The 19,414-nt window shown below is 37.6% G+C and overlaps 2 protein-coding genes across 5 annotated transcripts in view; both read left to right on the forward strand.

Moving 5' to 3' along the window:
- LOC146453978 (uncharacterized) overlaps positions 1-2,257 on the forward strand; it is a 52,818-nt gene extending 50,561 nt beyond the window's left edge. For all 3 annotated transcript variants that reach the window (XM_085096085.1, XM_085096084.1, XM_085096083.1), the window contains exons 3-4: positions 262-383; positions 1,890-2,257. In XM_085096085.1, the coding sequence (XP_084952211.1) occupies positions 262-383; positions 1,890-2,150 (383 nt within the window). In that variant the 3' untranslated portion in view covers positions 2,151-2,257. The remainder of the gene's footprint in view (positions 1-261; positions 384-1,889) is intronic.
- A 10,565-nt stretch (positions 2,258-12,822) lies between these two features.
- LOC146453980 (uncharacterized) overlaps positions 12,823-19,414 on the forward strand; it is a 61,605-nt gene continuing 55,013 nt past the window's right edge. The window contains exons 1-4 of one of the 2 annotated variants that reach the window (XM_085096082.1): positions 12,823-12,931; positions 14,824-15,010; positions 15,870-15,985; positions 19,020-19,335. In XM_085096082.1, the coding sequence (XP_084952208.1) occupies positions 12,917-12,931; positions 14,824-15,010; positions 15,870-15,985; positions 19,020-19,256 (555 nt within the window). In that variant the 5' untranslated portion in view covers positions 12,823-12,916 and the 3' untranslated portion in view covers positions 19,257-19,335. Of the gene's footprint in view, positions 12,932-14,823; positions 15,011-15,869; positions 15,986-19,019; positions 19,336-19,414 lie in introns of those variants that run through there. The other variant, XM_085096081.1, reaches the window with a different exon arrangement.

Below are 19,414 nucleotides of genomic sequence, written 5' to 3' on the forward strand. Positions count from 1 at the left end.
GTATCAAAAATGACCATTCTCCTTGCTACCATTCAAATGCCCCCAACCGCAATATTCTTTATTTCACGTCCTGCTCAGCGAGGGATGGGAAGAGCCTCTGAAGCCCTGACAAATGTCTTCTCTCAGCTGTCATATTGAGGTCATGAAACCCCTGTCTTTTGGCAGCTGGAGACCAAGAATATTTTAGTCAATGATATTTCTGTATTTAACAACTTACTCGTTGAAATTTCAGCCGCAATAATTATGCATTGCTTCTTTAAGATTTTCAAATAAAAAAGATTGAAAAAGGACAAGTAAGGGGACTAAGATGTATTCAGGTTGACAATAACGGAGTTCAGTACGCACTCAAAGTCATCCAGTCAAATCGAACCTTAGTGTTCGAGGTAAGTCGCTTAAAACAGATTCATGATTCGACCCATTCAAGCTCTAAGGGTTATCACATTGATTCATTTTGCTTGAATTCCATGATCACTTCAACGCCAACCTGTACTGTGTAACTCTCTCTGGCTAACTCGCTCATATTACTGAATGATTTAATACAGCTATATCGAAATCCAGGCTTCATTCTCAAGCAAAGAGTTTCGATTGAACTGGTTCCCTCACAATTTTATGCCACAATGTGAATGATCGACATACCGTATTAATGAAAAAGAACCCAAATTTTGCTAAATTTTGCAAAATGGTACCAAAAATCGATGAGTGTAGGGAGTGGTACGAGGGTTTCAGATGGGCGGCGGTGGGAAGAGCGGTGCGCGCGGTATTACGCTTGGAATACGGGAAAGAGTCGTGTTATTTCACAATTTTTCTTGTGTCTGATACCTCACTAAAGGGCCTATTACGAGGTTTCAATGTCGTGAACTCCAGGTGCTGCTTGATACTGGTGCAACTTTTATTTTTCTTTCGTACACAATGAAAAGTTTTTGCTGCCGTTACTGCTAAATTTTTGCAGTTGGCTGTGAAGAATCATTTTGATAAAGCCAATTCAACTTTTGTTCTGAGCTCATAATTTACAATAAGTCGCCCCTCCCTTCCCCACTCGGTATTAAAACGTCCCTTTTTTGTCGCCGCGAATAAGCCTTTGAAATACACTTTTGTTTTATAAGGTTGGTTTTCCAGCCCAGGCTCAATATTCTGTTTTTTTTTCTTTTTTTTTTTTTTTTTTTTTTTTTGCCGATTTTAGGCTGAAAATATTCTTGTAATATTTTTTAATTATAGCTTATGACATTTCCGTTTTAGATCATAATAGGGTAACAATATCAAAGAAAAAAATTATTATGATACTTTTAGCAGTTTGGTTCATTTCTTTTGTGCTGCATACTGTGCATACGTATATCATGTACCGTTCATCGAACTGCCATTAGCATCGAACATTTGGCTATAGCTAGTGTAGGTTTCTTCGTTTTGTTGGCTGGTTTGCAGTTTGGAGAAAGGAATAATTTTATTCGGTTGAGCTAAAAACATATAATTGTATTGTAGTTGCAGATTTTCAACACACAAATATAACCTTTCCAAAATCTCAGCCTCGGGTTTATTCTTAAAATATTCCTCAAATTTCAGCCTGAATATTCTTATAAAATATATCCTAATATAAAAAAAAAAGAAAAGACAGAAAAGAGTGTATAACCAGTTTAAATTAAGTATTGATAGCCGTTATTGAACTAGATGTATTGCGACGATATTGCTCGAGTTGATTTTTTAAAATTTAGAAGCCAGACCGGAAATATTGTCCAAAATTCAAAAGAAACAGTTGGGTTGTCCAAGAAGGTGCGAATAAACTGGCCGTGAACTGCTACTAAGAAGTCAAGTTTTATATAGACATCTGTAACCAGATATAAACCATGTAGAAGTGATATACGATATTTGTTTGACATTTTCTTTTGCATTGGTAGGAGCATGGATGTAGTAGTGCCACTGACGACGCGTTTATCTTCAACGTAACGTACCATCGTCACAGACGCTATACATTCCAGCCAATTGCTATTGATGGATCGATGTGCATCGGTGCAACTGGTGACTGCAATGAAAGGGCGCCCCTGCTCATTCCATCTAATAGTACAGTCGGGGACAGGAAATGTAGATTTATAAGGGATAAAAAAAACGACCTGAGGATGTTAGAAGACAAGAAAAGCTCGGTCACACTTGCATTTTAAAAAAGGTTCACACCTGCATTTTGATAAGCAACAATTGTATACAACACAGGTACAATTTTTTTTTGTATTTACAATTGCGTTCAAATAAAACATTTAACGCAAACTCACCGGCGTATCCGCTTCATTTTGACCACTAGCGTATAACTTGCTCCTGTGCTTATTGATGATATGTTTTAAAAAGTGAAATAAGTAATAACACTTATAACCCTCTTGTTCAATTGCTATTTCTTTAAACTTGCTCTCTTGCATTGTTTTTAATATCAACTTGAATCCTGGTTGTTAAGTTGAGTTTACTACGATGACTCGAATGAGGCTTTAAAGTGAATGAGATTCTCTTTCCTCTTCCTGCAAGCAAGTACTGTGTGCACTCAAGAATTCCCCCCCCCCCCCCCCCTCATTACACCTTTAGATTCTAGTACGCCTACGACTACAAATAATACGAGATTTCACTTCATGTTTTTGGCAAGGTTAACTAAGAAGAGGTAACTATATCCCAGGTAGCTTCATTTCACTCATAGTTTGTTAGCGACAAACTTGTAGCAGTTCTTTTGAATTACGATAGCTGAGGAAGCCCTCTCGTGGTTCCGAAAAGACGAGATCACCTACGTTTCGAGGACTTGTTTTGAATCACTTTGCCGTTCTCACGAAAATTCGTAGTAAAACTGACGACAGCTATATCGTTTTCCCGCCAAATTGACACTGGTTCACGTGCGCGCAATCTTTGTCTATTGGAAACACTTGCACTTGTACTCCTACTAGAACCTCAAGATCTCTAATCGCACCTGATGAAGCACAAAGCCCGAAGGTTTGACCGGACGTTTCAAAAGAGAGTTAGATGCACAACAGAGATAGTTGAACTGATAGCTAAAGAATCTTTGATTTCAAAGTAATGATGGCCATTTTAAGTGACTAGCTAGCGGACCGATTATCCGTCTGCTGGACAAACTTGGGCAAACATTTGTTGTTCGCCTGGTTCAAGTTAGTCTCTAGTACTTTGTTCAAGACGAACAACGGAAGATAGTTCGTCCAGAGGCATCACGCGTCTTGTCCTGTCTTTAAATTAGAGTCGAATAACTTGACAAACAACAAATGTTTGCCCAAGTTCATCCATAGGGATAATGAGGGGCGTTATCAAAACGGCCATTGATATGAAAATCTAGTGCCGAAGAGCGACAATTGCCTTTGTGAATTATTACTTGCGCAAATTCCAAAGGACATGAAGTCCTTGCTTTTTTTTTGTCCTTAACTGTACGTCGCCAACGAAACGAAAATACTTTTAAATCTCTCTCAGGATCTCTACCAAGCTTTTCATTAAAAATCAACGAATAAACAAGTCAAAATTAATTACGCCAAATTCGATCAGCTCTGGCAAAACTTAGTTATTCAAAAAATTAATCAAAGGCAAGAAAGATTCTCCCGGTTAGTACACAACTTAAGCAGTTGCGAAAAAAAGCCTGGAAAAATTCAGATTTAAACGGGATTCGAACCCATGACCTCTGCGATTCCGGTGCAGTGCTCTACGAAGTGAGCCATCAAGCCAACTGGGAGCTTGTCAAATTAATTGACAGAATGACCAACTCCCAGTTAGGCAAATAGAGAGTACAACATATTCCTTTAAAATAAAGACATTGGTGCTCTATATACACCAATGTACGGTCGTTTAAAGTTCCTTTCTTTGTTCTTATATTACGGAAGCTTGCTTGAGGTCTTACTTGGCGAGCAGAAAATTAAAAAAACGTATACGTCTTTGTTTCCAGCTATTTTTACAACAAGTTCCTAAAACCTAAAACGACTTTGGAAATTTTCGACGGAGTGTTTGCTAAGATTAAGACAGTTGAGTGTTTGCATCAAATTAAAGTGTCTACTATTTTAGAAAACAAGAGTCTGGTAGAATCGCCAGCATTTCACCGCACCCGCAACCAACATAGCCGTCACACTACATCGTGCACAATCAGAGTGTATTATAACATAGTGCGCGTGCTTTCCTATCTACTTACTACTGGCGTCATCATGGTACATTTCTCGACATACGCACGGCCGTGCGTCCTTTAAACGACGTGTGCAACTTGCAGACAAACTCGGGTTTTCGTCGCTTAGTTTTAGTTTGTACAAACTAAATCAAAGAAGCAAATTTTCATTGACAATTTCAGATGAAACTTTCTCGTTCAGACCATACTATTGTGGCGTGTTTGTAAACGGCTCAGTAAGAACCTTTGTTTCTCGGTACAGCGGATTTAGAGAATTTTGTAATCAATCACAAATAAAACCTATTTTCCGCGCACCACTTTTCGATACTTTGTTGTCACTATGTTATAAAAGAATTGGTTCATGCTTTTAGCTGTGCATATATCGGGTTATGGATGCGCTTGAGAAGTTTGGAGAGCACTCAAGAAAATAGACTTACTTTCGGCTACCTCTCGAGCAACTGTTACGGTTCTTTCGTGCTCTCCAAACTTCCCGTGTGCACCCATAACTCGATATACGCACGCTAACTAAGCATAGACCAATTCTTAAATTCTGGCAAAAAGGTTAAAACGGTCATTGTTTTCTTCGCAACCTTGCTGTTATAAAGAGAAAAAAAAATTGCTTAACAATCACTGAAGCTAATCCGGCAATTGTGCTTTGTAATCACTTTTGTGAATGTTGATAAACTAAAAACTGTAAGAGAGTTTGTGTTTCGCGTCAAAGAATTAAAGGATGGGTGAGTCGTTTCTAATTAATTTTGGAGAGCGAAAACATAGATGGCGTTTGCAAGGAAAGCATTTTCTGTCGACGAGTTCAGAATACTGATATGCGCTATCAGATGTTTTGTAGCAAAAAAAAAAAAAAAACCGGAAAATTAAAGCAGAACTTTGATCATCGTCATCGTCTATTTGCCATACGCGCTCCTTTCTCTTATCGAATCAGGCTACACACAGTATCGAAAGTGAAAGTGGAAGTTAACACGTTGGGGAATTTTTTAGTTGTTTATCGTAGATAATGGTTGTGGTCTCATCAAAGAGTTTTAACTCTTTAAGTAACTCTTAAAAGTGTTTATATCAGATTCTGTCTGTAATTTCCGGCCTTATTTAAGGATCATGATTTTCAAACGACAATAGACTGATGGAATCCACCCACGTCCAATACTGTCGCACAGATACTAAGTTACTAACCAACATGTTCCGGTTGAATATGGGGGCGTGCATCTCATTATTTGTTGCGTAAGATTCGCGCGGCCGTCGTCCTTTCTCACGGAGCGTCATTTATGGTTGACAAAACCAGTGTGCGAGTGTTACAAGTATGTCTATGCCTCGAACTTTAGTGTGGGACCACAAAATGGATGTTCTTCCACGAATAATACGATCTCTTTATAGTTTTTAATAGACCTGAAAAGCACAGTGCTTGCGTAAGCGAATGTGACACAGGAAGAGAAACAAAATATGCAACTCATCACAATTTTTAATTAAAGAAATGGCGAATACAAGCACGACTATGCCTCGTACTTTAGTAAACGTTCTTTCAGAAATAATACGATTCCTTTACCGTCTCAAAAGACTAAGAAGCTTAGTGTTGGAGATCGTAAGCGAGTGTTTACTCGGGAAATCATGCAACATAGCACAATCTGTAAAACAAAGAAACAACCAATTCAAGTATGACTATGCCTCGTACTTTAGTGTAAGACCACAAAATAAACGCTCTTTCACGAATAAGTAGAATTAGGGAAACAGAGTATTAACTAAACAAACCAAAAACGCAAACAAACGCGCAAGCGAAAGCCGGAACGAGCGGTCGGACAACCGGACAACCAGTACAAGAAAAACAACAGTCAGCAAGCTAAAGGAAGCCGCAATATTTTATACTTTTCACAGTCTCCTTATTTGTTCGTGGGATTTTTGAGACTGGTACGCTTTGATGGAACTGCCGCCATATGAAAGCGAGTGCGATCTGGGGAGAGTGTCTAGACTACCGAGGGGAGCGGGAGTGGGTGTTAGTTGTGTGAGGGAGGGGTCTCACTGCCGCCTAACTTCGCTACCCTCCCCTCGGTAGTTTAGACACTGTCTCCAGATCGCGCTAGCTTTTAAAAACCAAGATGGCGGCAGCTCCATCGAAGCGTACCAGTCTCGAGAATCCCACTGGAAAATAGGGGGACTGTGAACAGTCTACAAAAGGTTGAACGCTCAGATATCGTCAAAGTCACAACCCACAGAGGCGTACAGTCCCTCGATGACTACGATGAAGCCGACGAGGAAGAGCAACGATGACCCACTCTTTCATATTTTAAAGTATATTTATTATTAGCAATGGCAAAATTTTCCACGATTAATTTGGTTTAAATAAGCACTTGTAATTATTTTAAAGATTGCACTCGAAATCATGTGATTACCTATAATAACCTTACTTGAAGAGAAATGAAATAATTTGATCAAAACGAACCAATCGATCGCATTTTCTAGTTGAGAGAGAATACAAGTTTAATTCAAGAGCAAACTAACAACGATAAATCAAATGTTAGGCATCAATTAATTATTTACCTGCGCTGTGAAGCTTCCTACCACTTGGAAATCACACGAACATAGATCGATAAAAAAAGCAAACGGTGGATCCAAAGAAGGAACTTGCGGAGTAATTTATTCCTGCTCCTTCGTCCCATGAAAAGGATACTATCATACTCGGTTAAAAGCACTTGGACGCCATGACCGATTTCAGTTTCTCAACGAAACAAAATAAAATCAATCCGATCCAAGTCTTTAGCTTTTGACACAAAGAATCTTCTACTGTTTCTTGCAAGAGACACGAAAATTAACCTTTAGGAATTTCCTTCCTAGCTGCAGCACTTGCTTTCAATGTATTTTTGGTACAAACAATTCGGATTAAAGAGCTGAACTTCAAAAAAGAACTTGTTTTAGTGAACACAAAATGCAGACACCAAGAAAATGTAAAAAAATGTCGTGCTCAGCCAATCAGGAGCGAGTATTTTTGCCGCTCGACCAATCAGGAGAAAGCAATTTTGGCCTTGGTGAAACCAAAATTACGAAAAACTGCTCTCTGTTACAACAAATCAGCATTCAGTGATTTTGCCATCTGTATTACATGCATTGTTATTGTTGATGAGCAGTTTATGCTGCATATGCATTAAAAATATATAAATATAACTGCAGAATGGACGAGGAACTCATAAGCTTATTGCTTTCATACAATAAGCAGACTTCTTTGAATGTTTATTAAAAGTAGGAATTGTGGAGCTCTACTTTTAGGCTTGGCTGAATATATAGATTATTATCTTTTTTCTGACCAAGGTAAAGAGACCATATGTGGTTTCTTGATAGCCTTAAGCATAATTGACTCCTTTAACAGCTTCTAATAATATCATACAGAGTTTCATTTTCAAGCTCTCAACACAAATTACTTTCCGGAGAATATCAAGTGGCAAGTGTTAAGAGAAGTTACAGCAAATAACGAAGCTTGCTCACCATTATGCTGGGGAGAAGATACCCGAGACGTCCGAGTAACCAAACTTATTGCGCAAAGCTTACTAGGCGGCAAGGAAATCGTTCACAATTTTGATAACAAATTTGCTCTCACTGAAATTAAATTGATGCAAATTGAGAAAGATATGTATAAAATCTTTTTCAAGTTTTCTTTCTCTGCCCAAATTAAATTAGTATTTTCTCAGTCTGGTGCGGTAAGGACCATCTAATCATTCTGGTCCTGTGAAATACTGTAGTTCCTAGATCGTTGGTCAAGCCCCTCGGTAGCCATTATCTACAGCTGTATCTGTTTCAAACAGACCTTATTGTGATCTCGTTTCACAGTTTATGGCAAGATGATATCAGAGGACTTCATTTTGAGAAACGTCAAGTCTTTCTGATAAAGAACTGGCTAAAGAAATGCCGGATTCATAGCTCGATAGTGCGTTACGCGCACAAAAGCCTTCTTTTATTATTATTATACTTGAACCCGGGATCAATCAATTTTCACGGGATCAGGGATCAAGATTTATAAAGATTTTGGAATCAGGGATCAAAATTTAAAGCCAAAATGTCGGATCAGTCGGGAAAAAAGTATACCTCGTTACGACCCGGCCACTAAAGAATGTGCTGTATTAGCATGATTGAGCTATTTCATTGTAAATAACAATTTACAATAACAAAGTTTGCAAACGCAAGCTTATGCCTGCAACATTTCCGTTGAATGGGGGTCTCGGAAATGCAGCAAACATTGCTTAAAACCTATTAAAATATAGAAACCCATATACGCATTGTCGGGTAGATTGGTTTTTCAGGTTTTAACCCTCACGGATTAGTTGCGAGCAGACCAAATGGATATAAAATAAAGTAAGTCCAAATAATGATATTATGGGTAGTTTAGCGAATATAGGATTATCGTTATAATTTATATTCATGGGAATCGCGAATCATCGAGTTTGGATTCGAGTTCGAGTTCGAGTTGGACTTCAAGTTGGACCTCGAATTAGACTTCAAGTTAAAGTTCGAGTGGGAATCGGAGTTGCACTACTATAAAAATACAAAAAAGAAAATATTTCGTTATCTTTTACTACTATAAAAATACAAAAAGCAAAATACTTCGTTATTTTTTGAGAGCACACTCTCGAAGGGCTCCCAAATGAAATCGCCACCCCCCTTCCCCCCTTCTTCCCCAAACGCATTATCATGTATACGATTATTTTTTCGCAAAATGTAGATACTAAGCATGGTCTATAATAATAATAATAATAATAATAATAATAATAATAATAATAATAATAATAATAATAATAATAATAATAATAATAATAAATTGCGTACAACAAAAAGAAAACAGTTTCGACTGTTCAGAAGGTGGCGATATGAAAGTGAAAGTGACGTGACGATATCGTTGGCCAGTTACACACGTTTATCTACAGCAGTATCCCAAGCTCTATAAGAGATAAAGTCTGTGACTTCAATTTAAAAACACCAACGAATTTTCAATAAAAAAAATATCCCTATCTGAACTCCCTTGTCTGTTGTCCTTTCTCCTATGTGGTTTTTGGAACGACTGAGCGCGATTTCAGTGAGTTTTAGTTCCATTGATATTGATTTTTCTCTCTTGTATGGCTATGCAATGTAAGTGTTGACTTCATTTCACAATAGATCTAAACAGTCTTTTGGGAGATACTGAATAAACAAGTAACGTTTTGTTGTTGGATTTATCTGTCCGTAGCTTTACATGCTTAGACGGACGAGTGGCTTCAGTACAGTCAACTCTCTCATAGCGACCACTTCTCGTAAGTGACCACTTCGTAAACAACCATTTTGTTTCTCAGTTAAATACTGTTTAAAGAGCTCTCTCCTAAGCGACCACATCTCACATTTCTAAAGAGACCGCGACCAGTTTTTAGCCCAAATTTAATAAAAATTAAACTAGTGAGCAGCACTCCGGAACTGCAGTTGTATAACTTCTTTATTTCTCCTATGCGTTTCGTGTGGCTAACGCACACTTCGTCAGGTAGTTTAATTATACAACATGATGTGCCTGTATATATACCTAACTCACGCTAGAGTTTACATTTCGATAAAAAAAAACCTAAGGAATTACATAAAGGAAAAACAAATCCCGCGGTAATGCGTCTAGGAAACAGGCAGTAGACGGAGTAGATTCACTGGTAGATTTCGGCAATGTGTGACATACTTTGTGCGTGATATAATTTTGGAGCCCACAGTTTTAGCCCAATATTATATTACACAGAAGGTGTGTGACATACTCCCGGGGTAGTCAATCGATAATATCGATAATCGATAGCATTCGATAACAATCGATAACAATCGATTAATTTTTTTCGAAATTCGATAAAAATCGATAAAATATTTCGTTGAGAGAAATCGATAATTATCGATTTTTGAATCAGGGCTATCGATTTTATCGAAACTGAATTATCGTTCCAATTTTCGAAACGGCCTAAAGATATTAAAGAGCTCACAGAGACACTTATAACAACTTCCCTGTTCGTAAAACGATATAAATTGCTTCATCTTTTCTACATACTTTTAGTACTACTCAGCGTGTGTTGTATTTGAATGAAATCCGATATAGATCCCTGGTTGATTATTCCACTGTTTTATTTATTTGCTGATGTAACCCAATCGCACGCTCGTTGCTCTTTCACCCAGTCTTTAAAGGGAAAGATTTTCGTGATTTTTTGAGTGAAGATATAAACAAATCATCTAGACGCCCTCGGGCTCGTAATCTAAATTCTTCTTGTTCCCCATATTTCTTAGGTTAAACGTGGTTTCAAAACCAACAGAACAAAGGAAGAGAAAAAATTTAGACGACAATCTTGAAGCCGAGAACCCGGAAAAGGAAAAATAATTTTCGTTTGTAATCGAACCCGGTTAATCGAACAATAAAATCAGGAAGAAAATCATAATACAGTCTCTTTGGTCTCTTGTACAGTGTTTGTCAACAAATCATTTCATTGCCGCCTTTGAAATCTACATTTAAAGAATCACAATCAAACGCTCCCTCAACGGAAACAGGGTAATTTTTATCGATTCAATAACGATCGATAATTCCGATAAAATCGGCATGTGAGTATCGAATTTTATTGATTGACCGATAAAATCGATATCGTTTAAGTTCAATTTATCGATAGATATCGATTTATCGAATGATTTTCCGATATCAATTTTTATCGATTGACTACCCCGGGCATACTTTGTGCGTGATATAATTTTGGGACCCACAGTTTTAGCCCCAATATTATATCACGCACAAAGGATGTCACACCTTGCCGAAATCTACAGCATGTTTTCTAGACGCATCACCGCGGGGTTTGTCTTTCCAATATGCAATTCCGTAGGTGTGTTTTAACAAAATGTTAACTCTAGCATGAGTTTATACAGGCACATCATGTTGTATTGTTGAACTCCCTGACGAAGTGTGCGTTAGTCACACGAAACGCGTAGGAGAAAATAAAGAAGTTATACAACTACAGTTCGCAGAGTGCTGCTCACTAGTTTAGTTTTTATTAAATTTTATAAAATTTTTATTAAATTGTCGTAAACAACCGTTTTTTTGCTCAGTTAAATACTGTTTTAAGAGCTCTCTTGTAAGCGACCACCACTCACAATTCTTAAGGGACAGCGACCACTTTTTAGTCAGAAATTCTTTCCAGGTCACATATTCTTTTGTTTTCTCTTTCCGGTAAGCGACCACCCATAATCACGTATGATCGTTAGTAAATCATTGCTCAGAAGTGACAGATAATAACAGTTTACAGACAGAGAAGATGGGTATAATTAGATCTATAGGTAAACAGGAATTGTTACAGTTTCTAAAATGTTATACAAAGTTTCATCAGCAGAATAAACAGATGTGAAAAAATCAAATAAATCAGTTTCTATTTGCCTAAGTTTTAGCTGGTAAGGTAACATTTTTATGTAATTAAGTAATCAATCCAGTAGTAGGTTTATTTTGTTGATCTTTCCCATACTGAAGCGGTCACCTCCCGTAAGAGACCACTTTGCCTTGCCTCAAGGGTAAACGCTTACGAGAGAGTTGACTGTATTAAACTACTGTAGGTCAGAATTTTTATTACCCGAAAGCGGGAGTATAACCTGGCGATTAGTTTTGTTTTCTGTGCATTTATAATTTTGAATTTTCTGCGTGGCTAGTAACCGCGGGTTTGTTTTCTCATCCATACCCTTTCAATAGCTCTCACCAGTTCGAAACTTAACACGTGCGAGTGACTCACATTCATTTTGAGGGGGCTGTACATAGAGAAGCTTGGCGGTTCGCAAGTCAAATAGACTGACTAGTTTTATTCAAACAGCTCAGCGGCTCGCCAGTCAAATTGAGCTTGTTAATACAACTAGCTAAGAACGTGATTGAACAAAGCGTCTGATTTTTACGCGCCTGTCGAAATAATACAAGCGGCAGTGGTCCCCTGTGAGAAAACGATCGTCGCACGAAGGGAAGAAAGAGACGTAAGCGATTTTTACGGATGATTTCTACTGATTGATAACGGAAATCGGTGAAAATCGATAGATTGATTTCGTGTGTCAAATCGATATTATCGATTTTTTATGAAGTCCAACTCGAAGTCTAATTCGAACTCTAACTCGAACTCAAACTCGGCCAAACTCGATGATTCCCTACTTCCTACTTATGATATTTTCAAACTTTACCTCACCTTTGTTACAGTTTCTTTGTTGCAGCTATCCAGTAGAGTTCTGGAATTTCCGTTTTCACTCAAGGTTTGCGCCTTTGACTCTTAAGTCCGCCCGTTTAACCTCTAAATCCGGTACTTTCAAATACTACCGAAAACCGTGACGGCTGGAACCAAAACTCAAGTTGTTGTTGTTAGTTCTGTCTAGTTCGTGGTTAGACTTTGGAACCTCAACAGAGTGATAACTCTTCCCGGAGATAGAGTTGAGCGTTTGACATTTTGATTTTTAAGCTTATAGTTTCCCTCGAAAGTTGAAAGTTTCTTACCAAGTTGGAAATGAAAGGGGTCTAAAAGCCGCCCCCCACCCACTCGGGTTCTAGATCTGTCCTCTTTTTCCGTTCCGTTCTTTCAGGGTGATGTAATGTTATGTGCGATAGCATTCTTTCGCGTAAATGTTTAAAGCATTATTTAATAGTTACGAAAAATAGACTGAACTCAGAATCTTATAAAAGCAGAGACATTGTAGTTAAGTTCCTTAAACCATAGCTCTGAGGAATTGAAGATAACAAGAGAATATATATATATACCCGGTCCCGGAGGTCTGAAGATTTGAAGATAACGAGAAGTGGGAGCCATCCAAATGTATCATTTTACAGTAAGTGAAATCGTTATCAAAAATTTTTTTCCGATATACAAGAGCTACAGTCGGTCAAAGTTTCGCAATATGGGCATTTATCAGGGTCACCAACGGATCGTTTCGGTAAATTATCTGTTCGAAAGGCCCTTAAATTCCTACAATTTTCTGAAGAGAATTTTCACCTCCAACTTTCGTGATATGGGAAATTTCGGGTACCGAAAATAGGTCAGCTAAGATTTTCGGAAATGAAATAAGACCTAAGGTTTTTTGGCAAATGGACAAAGACACCTAGTAATTTCGAAAAGACTCAAGCTCCCCTAGAATGACCGTACAGATAAAAATATTATAGCGCGGCCTAAAAGAGTTTTAAAGACACTCCCGATAGCCTAAAATAGCGTTTCAAAGGATCTGAGAGAAAGCTGTCGTTGGGTACCCCTGATTTATTTCCTGTGGGTACTGATAAAGAGCGAAGATTCAAGTTTATATACAATTTCAGGAAATAAAGGCAAGTAAGAAATTGAAAAAGGTACATTCGCTAAAATTTAAAGCTGCCTAAATATTCAAATAAAACTATAAAAATTGGTAAATTGTACTATAGCGCTTGAGTTATTTGCTAAGGTTTTGTTGTTGGGTACTAAACTTAAGAGGGAGGGGAAGCAAGCAGCAAGTACTAAACTGAAGGATGCAGGTATCATTTTAAGAAAACAGTGATTATTTCAATGTGAATAGTTTCCGTCGCTAAAATCACTCAAAAAATTGTTAGACTGAGTGTATTTTGCTGATGGCAATAGACAAAACGCTGACACATCATACACTATCGCTGATATTGATCAAAACTAAAAACACCGGTAAAAACGAACACGAAACACGTTTCGAAGTAGGTGAAGAAGAGCGGCCAAGGAAATTTATCGAAGAAGCTTTCATTTGAATTTAAAAAAATAGAAAAGGAAAGAAAGAAAAATTGACACTTTGTTTTACCCTCAGGATTCCGATCAGTGTAACCGTATGCAATTAGAAATGAAAAAAAAAAGTCAAAAGGACTTACTGCAAAGAAACAATATATTGTCACGTCTATCGAAAATTATGTTTCATACTTACTGCGGGTTTGAAAAAGCTTCTGTTCACAGGACGGCACATTGATTATTCTGGCTGATTTTGTTCATTTTGAGCGCTTTGTATTTAAAACGTCCAGAACCTAGTATTATCCACTTTAGGTTTTAAGAGATGCCATCGGACCTGATGGAATCCTCTTGTCTAGTAATAATTTCAGCACCCAGTTTTGTAACTTTTGAAGTCTCTGGGCCAACGTCACTGGCACATGTCTCATAAAATACGAACCACAATAGTCAAACCCATGATTGAAGTAGTCCATTGTAAACTGTTATACATGTTTCCTTGGGAATAAAATCCGTTATTTGACGGAGACCTTCTAAAGCTGAAGGCAGACAGGTAGACAGACAGACAGACAGAGAGGAGAAAGAAACGAAGATCGTTCCAATACAGAAAGGCTGAAAGGACTTGCTCATTATTAATGATACTTTATTCCAATTATTTTCGTTTCTCTTTGTTTTTTGTTTTCCCTCTGTTATATATTTCTATTTTTGTCTATTCTACTTAGTTACTTTTCTTATCAGTTTACTTCCTTTAAAGGGGCACAGTATTATTTTTTTTAGAGGTGCCCCTCTACTCTCCTCACCCCTATTTGAATTGTATTTATGAGCTGCGTGTTAGTCCATGTTCTTTAATATACCTCCAACTTTTGTATTTAGCACTTATCTAACAGTAAGAGTGAAGAGTATAAATAAAAAAAAAAATGTCAAATGTCAAATATATCAAAACGTTTAGAGCGACTGAAGTAAACGTGCATACAAGTGATATCGAGCACAAGTTTGTTTATTTTCCTTTTTCAGGTAGCCGCGGTATTCCTGGCCTGTGTAGGAGTCACGTCAAGTTCAAGAGTCTTCACTCTTAGTTCCATTTACAGACAGCGTTGCGACACCAATCTTGTTAGTATAGACATTGACAACTGTACAAACTCTTCCGGAAGGCGTCAATGTGAACTGAATTGGGGAGGCGATACCTCTAGCCCTTCAACGCGTAAGTATAACTAAATAGTAAGTTACTATCGGTTACAGAAAAAAACAGGAAAGATTTATTACTCGACGTTTCGGGGTCATCGTGACTCCATTATCAAGAGACTAGTTTAAAAAACATGCAAATAAGGAAAGGTACAAGAAAAGTATAAATTAGAATAAACGGCTTAAACAAACACCTTGGCGCGGATGGAATCCGTTTGCACGTTCAGTGTTGGCTTACGCATGCGAAAAACAGCATTTCTTCTGAACGTGACTCCTATTAATTGGGACAAATCAGATTTTCGATTCTTTTTCCGAGTATGCTTGTGCACTAGCTGAAAAAAAGAATACATCAAATACGTCTACTATTTACTCCCCAGGCTAAAAACATAACATAATTTTTTTTGTTCAAATATTCTCTCGTCGATATTCAAATCATATCAGTATGCAGGATGTTTCTCACATTTAATGGCCTTAAGTAATCGGAAGGTCTTTTTAGGTTCAGCTCCTCTTAGGGACGGTGATGTATGCCTTCAGTCCAGGCTTAACACGAAACATCACAAGAGCTAGCACTATTTCCCAATTATTTTTAACAAAACAATTATTCCACTCGCGCGTGCTATCAGAAATGACCATTCTCCTTGCTATCATTAAAATTCTCCCAACTGCAATTTTTTTTAATTTCATGTCCTGCATTGCGAGGGAGGGGAGGGGCCTCTGAAGCCCCGACAAATGTCTTCGCTCCGCTGTCATATTGAGGCCATGGAACCCCTTTATTTTAGCGGCTGGAGGCCAAGAATATTTTAGTCAATAATATTTCTGTATTTAACAACATGCTCGTTGAAATCTCACCCGCAATAATTATACATTGCTTCTTTAAGATTTTCAGATAAAAGAGCAAGGAAATGAACTAAGATGTATTCAGGTTGATAATAACGGAGTTCACTACGCACTCAAAGTCATCCAGAAAGGGTCAAAACCAACCTTAGTGTTTGAGGTAAGTCGCGTAAAACAGATTCATGATTCGATCCATACAAGCTCTAAGGATTATCACATGGATTCATTTTGCTTGAATTCCATGATCACGTTAATGACAACCTGTACCTTCTGAACAAGGTTCGGCGTTTGTGATAAGTGGATTAAAATTACCTGACAAAAGCCTCATTGCAAACAGCTTTTGTGAATATTTCAGTACCATTGCTAGAAATCTGAAAAGCAAATCAATCTTGCTTCGTGACTTTGTCTGGAGCAATCCTGCTGAAGAAAATCTTCCCATTCAAGTTACGGAAAGTCATTTTAGTTTTAAAGCTGTGAAAGAATCAGAAGTTCTTAAAGAGCTAAAAAATCTTAAGCGGAAAAAAAGTGTCTGGGTTGGATAACTTTCCCCCAGGATTGCTCAAAGACGCAGCTCTTGTTTTGACGAAGCCTTTGACATTTATTATCAATTTCTCTCTTGAAACTGGAGTTGTGCCTAGTGAGTGGAAAGTGGCAAAGGTGCTTCCCCTTTTCAAATCTGGGTCTCTGGCTGAGATAGACAATTACAGACCTATCTCAATTCTCCCTACGTTATCAAAAATGTTGGAAAAAATAGTCTACAAGCAGCTAATGGCTCACCTGGAGCGTCATAGTCTACTTTTTGAGTACCAGTTTGGTTTCCGTCCGAATCGCTCAACGGAACTGGCTGTCACATACTTCACTGATCTTATCAGACAGGAGGCCGACAGTGGTAAAGCAACAGGAGCAGTTTTCATTGACTTATCAAAGGCGTTTGATACAATCCGTCATTCTGTTCTGTTAAGAAAACTGTCCCGTTACGGCGTATATGATATGGAACTACAATGGTTCTCTGATTATCTATTCCTTCGCAAGCAGATCGTTCAATTTAATGGTGTGCATTCCGAACCAAACCCTGTTTATACCGGAGTTCCTTAAGGAAGCATTCTGGGGCCTCTCCTTTTTCTCATCTTCTTTAATGATGTGCATAGTCCCCTCCATCACTGTAAGGTTATCACCTATGCTGATGATACAGTGATTTTTGCATCTGCAAGTGATATCGATGCAATTCTAGGCAATCTTTCCCAGGACCTGGATAATCTCTCTGCCTGGTTTCGTGAAAATGAACTTATCTTTAATCTGAAAAAGGGAAAAACTGAGGTGATCGGCTGTTTGGTACCAGTAAACGGTTGAGTCTGTTTCATGACCGTCAAGTCAACCTCTCGGTCAATGGTTCTACCATCAACACCACTACATGCTATAAGTACCTCGGCGTGCATCTGGACCCGACACTTCATTTCGAAACACATTTTTCACAAAATTTACAAGAAGGCAGCAGGAAGAGTGAACCTTTTACGGCGCATCCGCTCTAACATTGATACTTTTAGTGCCCAACGAATTTACCAGTCGATGATTATGCCAATATTTACGTATTGCGGCTATAATAGTCTTGGTTGGTCGAAATCCCGTAAACGCATGATCCGCTCCATTGAGAAACGAAGTCTCGAAATCATTTCCCCGAAAAGCAGTCCGCAGAACTGTGAACTTCGGTTTTTAACAATTGACAACTTTTTACAAAAGAAAGCATGCTGTCTGGTATTTCACTGCCTTAATGGAACTGTATGCTCTCCTTTTAAGAATTATTTTCAACGAGTGAATCATAACGCTTTAAATGCTAGAAACAATGGGAAAGCAGCAAAACTGCCCAAGGTCAAACTAGATTTTGCACGCCGTAGTTTTTATTTTTTAGGTGCCTCGACATTTAATTCTTTACCTTTAAGTCTGAAGAGCATTAATTCTAGATTTTTATTCAGGAAAGCCTTGGACGATTTTTATCTGTAAATTTTTACTGTAGTTCTAAATTAGTGCATGTTTTGCTTTTACATATCAGTTCTTAATTATTCTTATTTGTAAGTTTTTAATTCTTAGTCATCAGGACCCCGTTGATAACAGTATTCTATACTGAAGGGTTACCCTGGATAAATATTCCATTATTATTATTATTATTATTATTATTATTATTATTATTATTATTATTATTATTATTATTATTATTATTATTATTATTATTGTACGGTGTAACTCTCTCTCCCTAACTCCCTAACGTTACTGAATGTTTTGAGACAGCTATGTCGAAATCCGACCCGGCTTCATTCTCAAACAAAGTGATTCTATCGAGCTGGTTCCCGCACAATTTCATGCCACAATGTGAATGACCGATATACCGTATTAATGAAAAATAACCCAAATTTTGCTGATTTGTTTTCAAAGAGCTTTCAAGTGGGCTCCTTCTGGGGAGAAGGGCACCAAAAATCGATGAGTGTAGCGAGTGGTACGAGGCTTGCCTTTAATTATAGCTTATGACACTTCCGTTTTAGAATATATTTGGGTTTCAAAATCAAAGAAAAAAATTATTATGATACTTTTAGCAGTTTGGTTCATTTCTTTTGTGCTGTATACTGTGCATATATATTTATTAGCTTTTATTACATGTACCGTTCATCGAACTGTCATTAGCATCAAACATTTGGTTATAGCTAGTGTAGGTTTTTTCGTTTTGTTGGCTAGTTTGCCGTTTGGAGAAAGGAATAATTTTATACGGTTGAGTTAAAAACATATAATTGTATGTATTTACAGATTTTCAACACACAAATATATCCTTTTCAAAATCTCAGCCTCGTGTTTACTCTTAAAATATTCCTCAAATTTAAGCCTCAATATTCTTGTAAAATATATTCTTATAAAACAAGAAAAGAAAGAAAAGAGTGTATAACCAGTTTAAATTAAGTGTTGATAGCCGTTATTGAACTAGATGTATTGCGACGATATTGCTCGAGTTGTTTTTTGTAAGTTTAGAAGCCAGACCGGAAATATTGTCCAAAATTCAAAAGAGACGGTTTGGTTGTGCAAGAAGCTGCGAATAAACTGGCCGCGAACTGCTACTGAGAACTCAAGTTTTATCAAGACAATTGTAACCCGAAATAAACCATGTACAAGTGATATACAATATTTGTTGACATTTTCGTTTGCATTGGCAGGAGCATCGATGCAATAGAAGTCTCACTGACGAGCCGTTTAACTTCAAAGAGAAGCGTTTTCGAGATGATAGTGGCTTCAGACGCTTTGCATACCAGCCCGCTATTGCTACTGCTGGACTGATGTGCATCGGTGCAACTCGTAACTGCAATGAAAGCCTGGCCCTGGTCATTCAATCTATTAGTATAGTCAAGGACAGTATAGTCAAGGACAGGAGATGTAGATTTAGGAGGGGTTAAAAATATGACATGATGTTAGAAGACAAGAAAGCTCGGTCACACTTACATTTTCAAAAAGGTTCAGACTTGCACTGGTTTACACTTGCATTTTGATAAGCCACATTTCAATACAACACAGGTACAATTTTTGTTTTGTTTTTACAATTGTGTTCAAATAA

The sequence above is a fragment of the Pavona decussata genome, unplaced genomic scaffold (assembly GCF_977016875.1).
Source record: "Pavona decussata unplaced genomic scaffold, jaPavDecu1.1 SCAFFOLD_321, whole genome shotgun sequence".
Classification (NCBI taxonomy): Eukaryota; Metazoa; Cnidaria; class Anthozoa; order Scleractinia; family Agariciidae; genus Pavona; species Pavona decussata.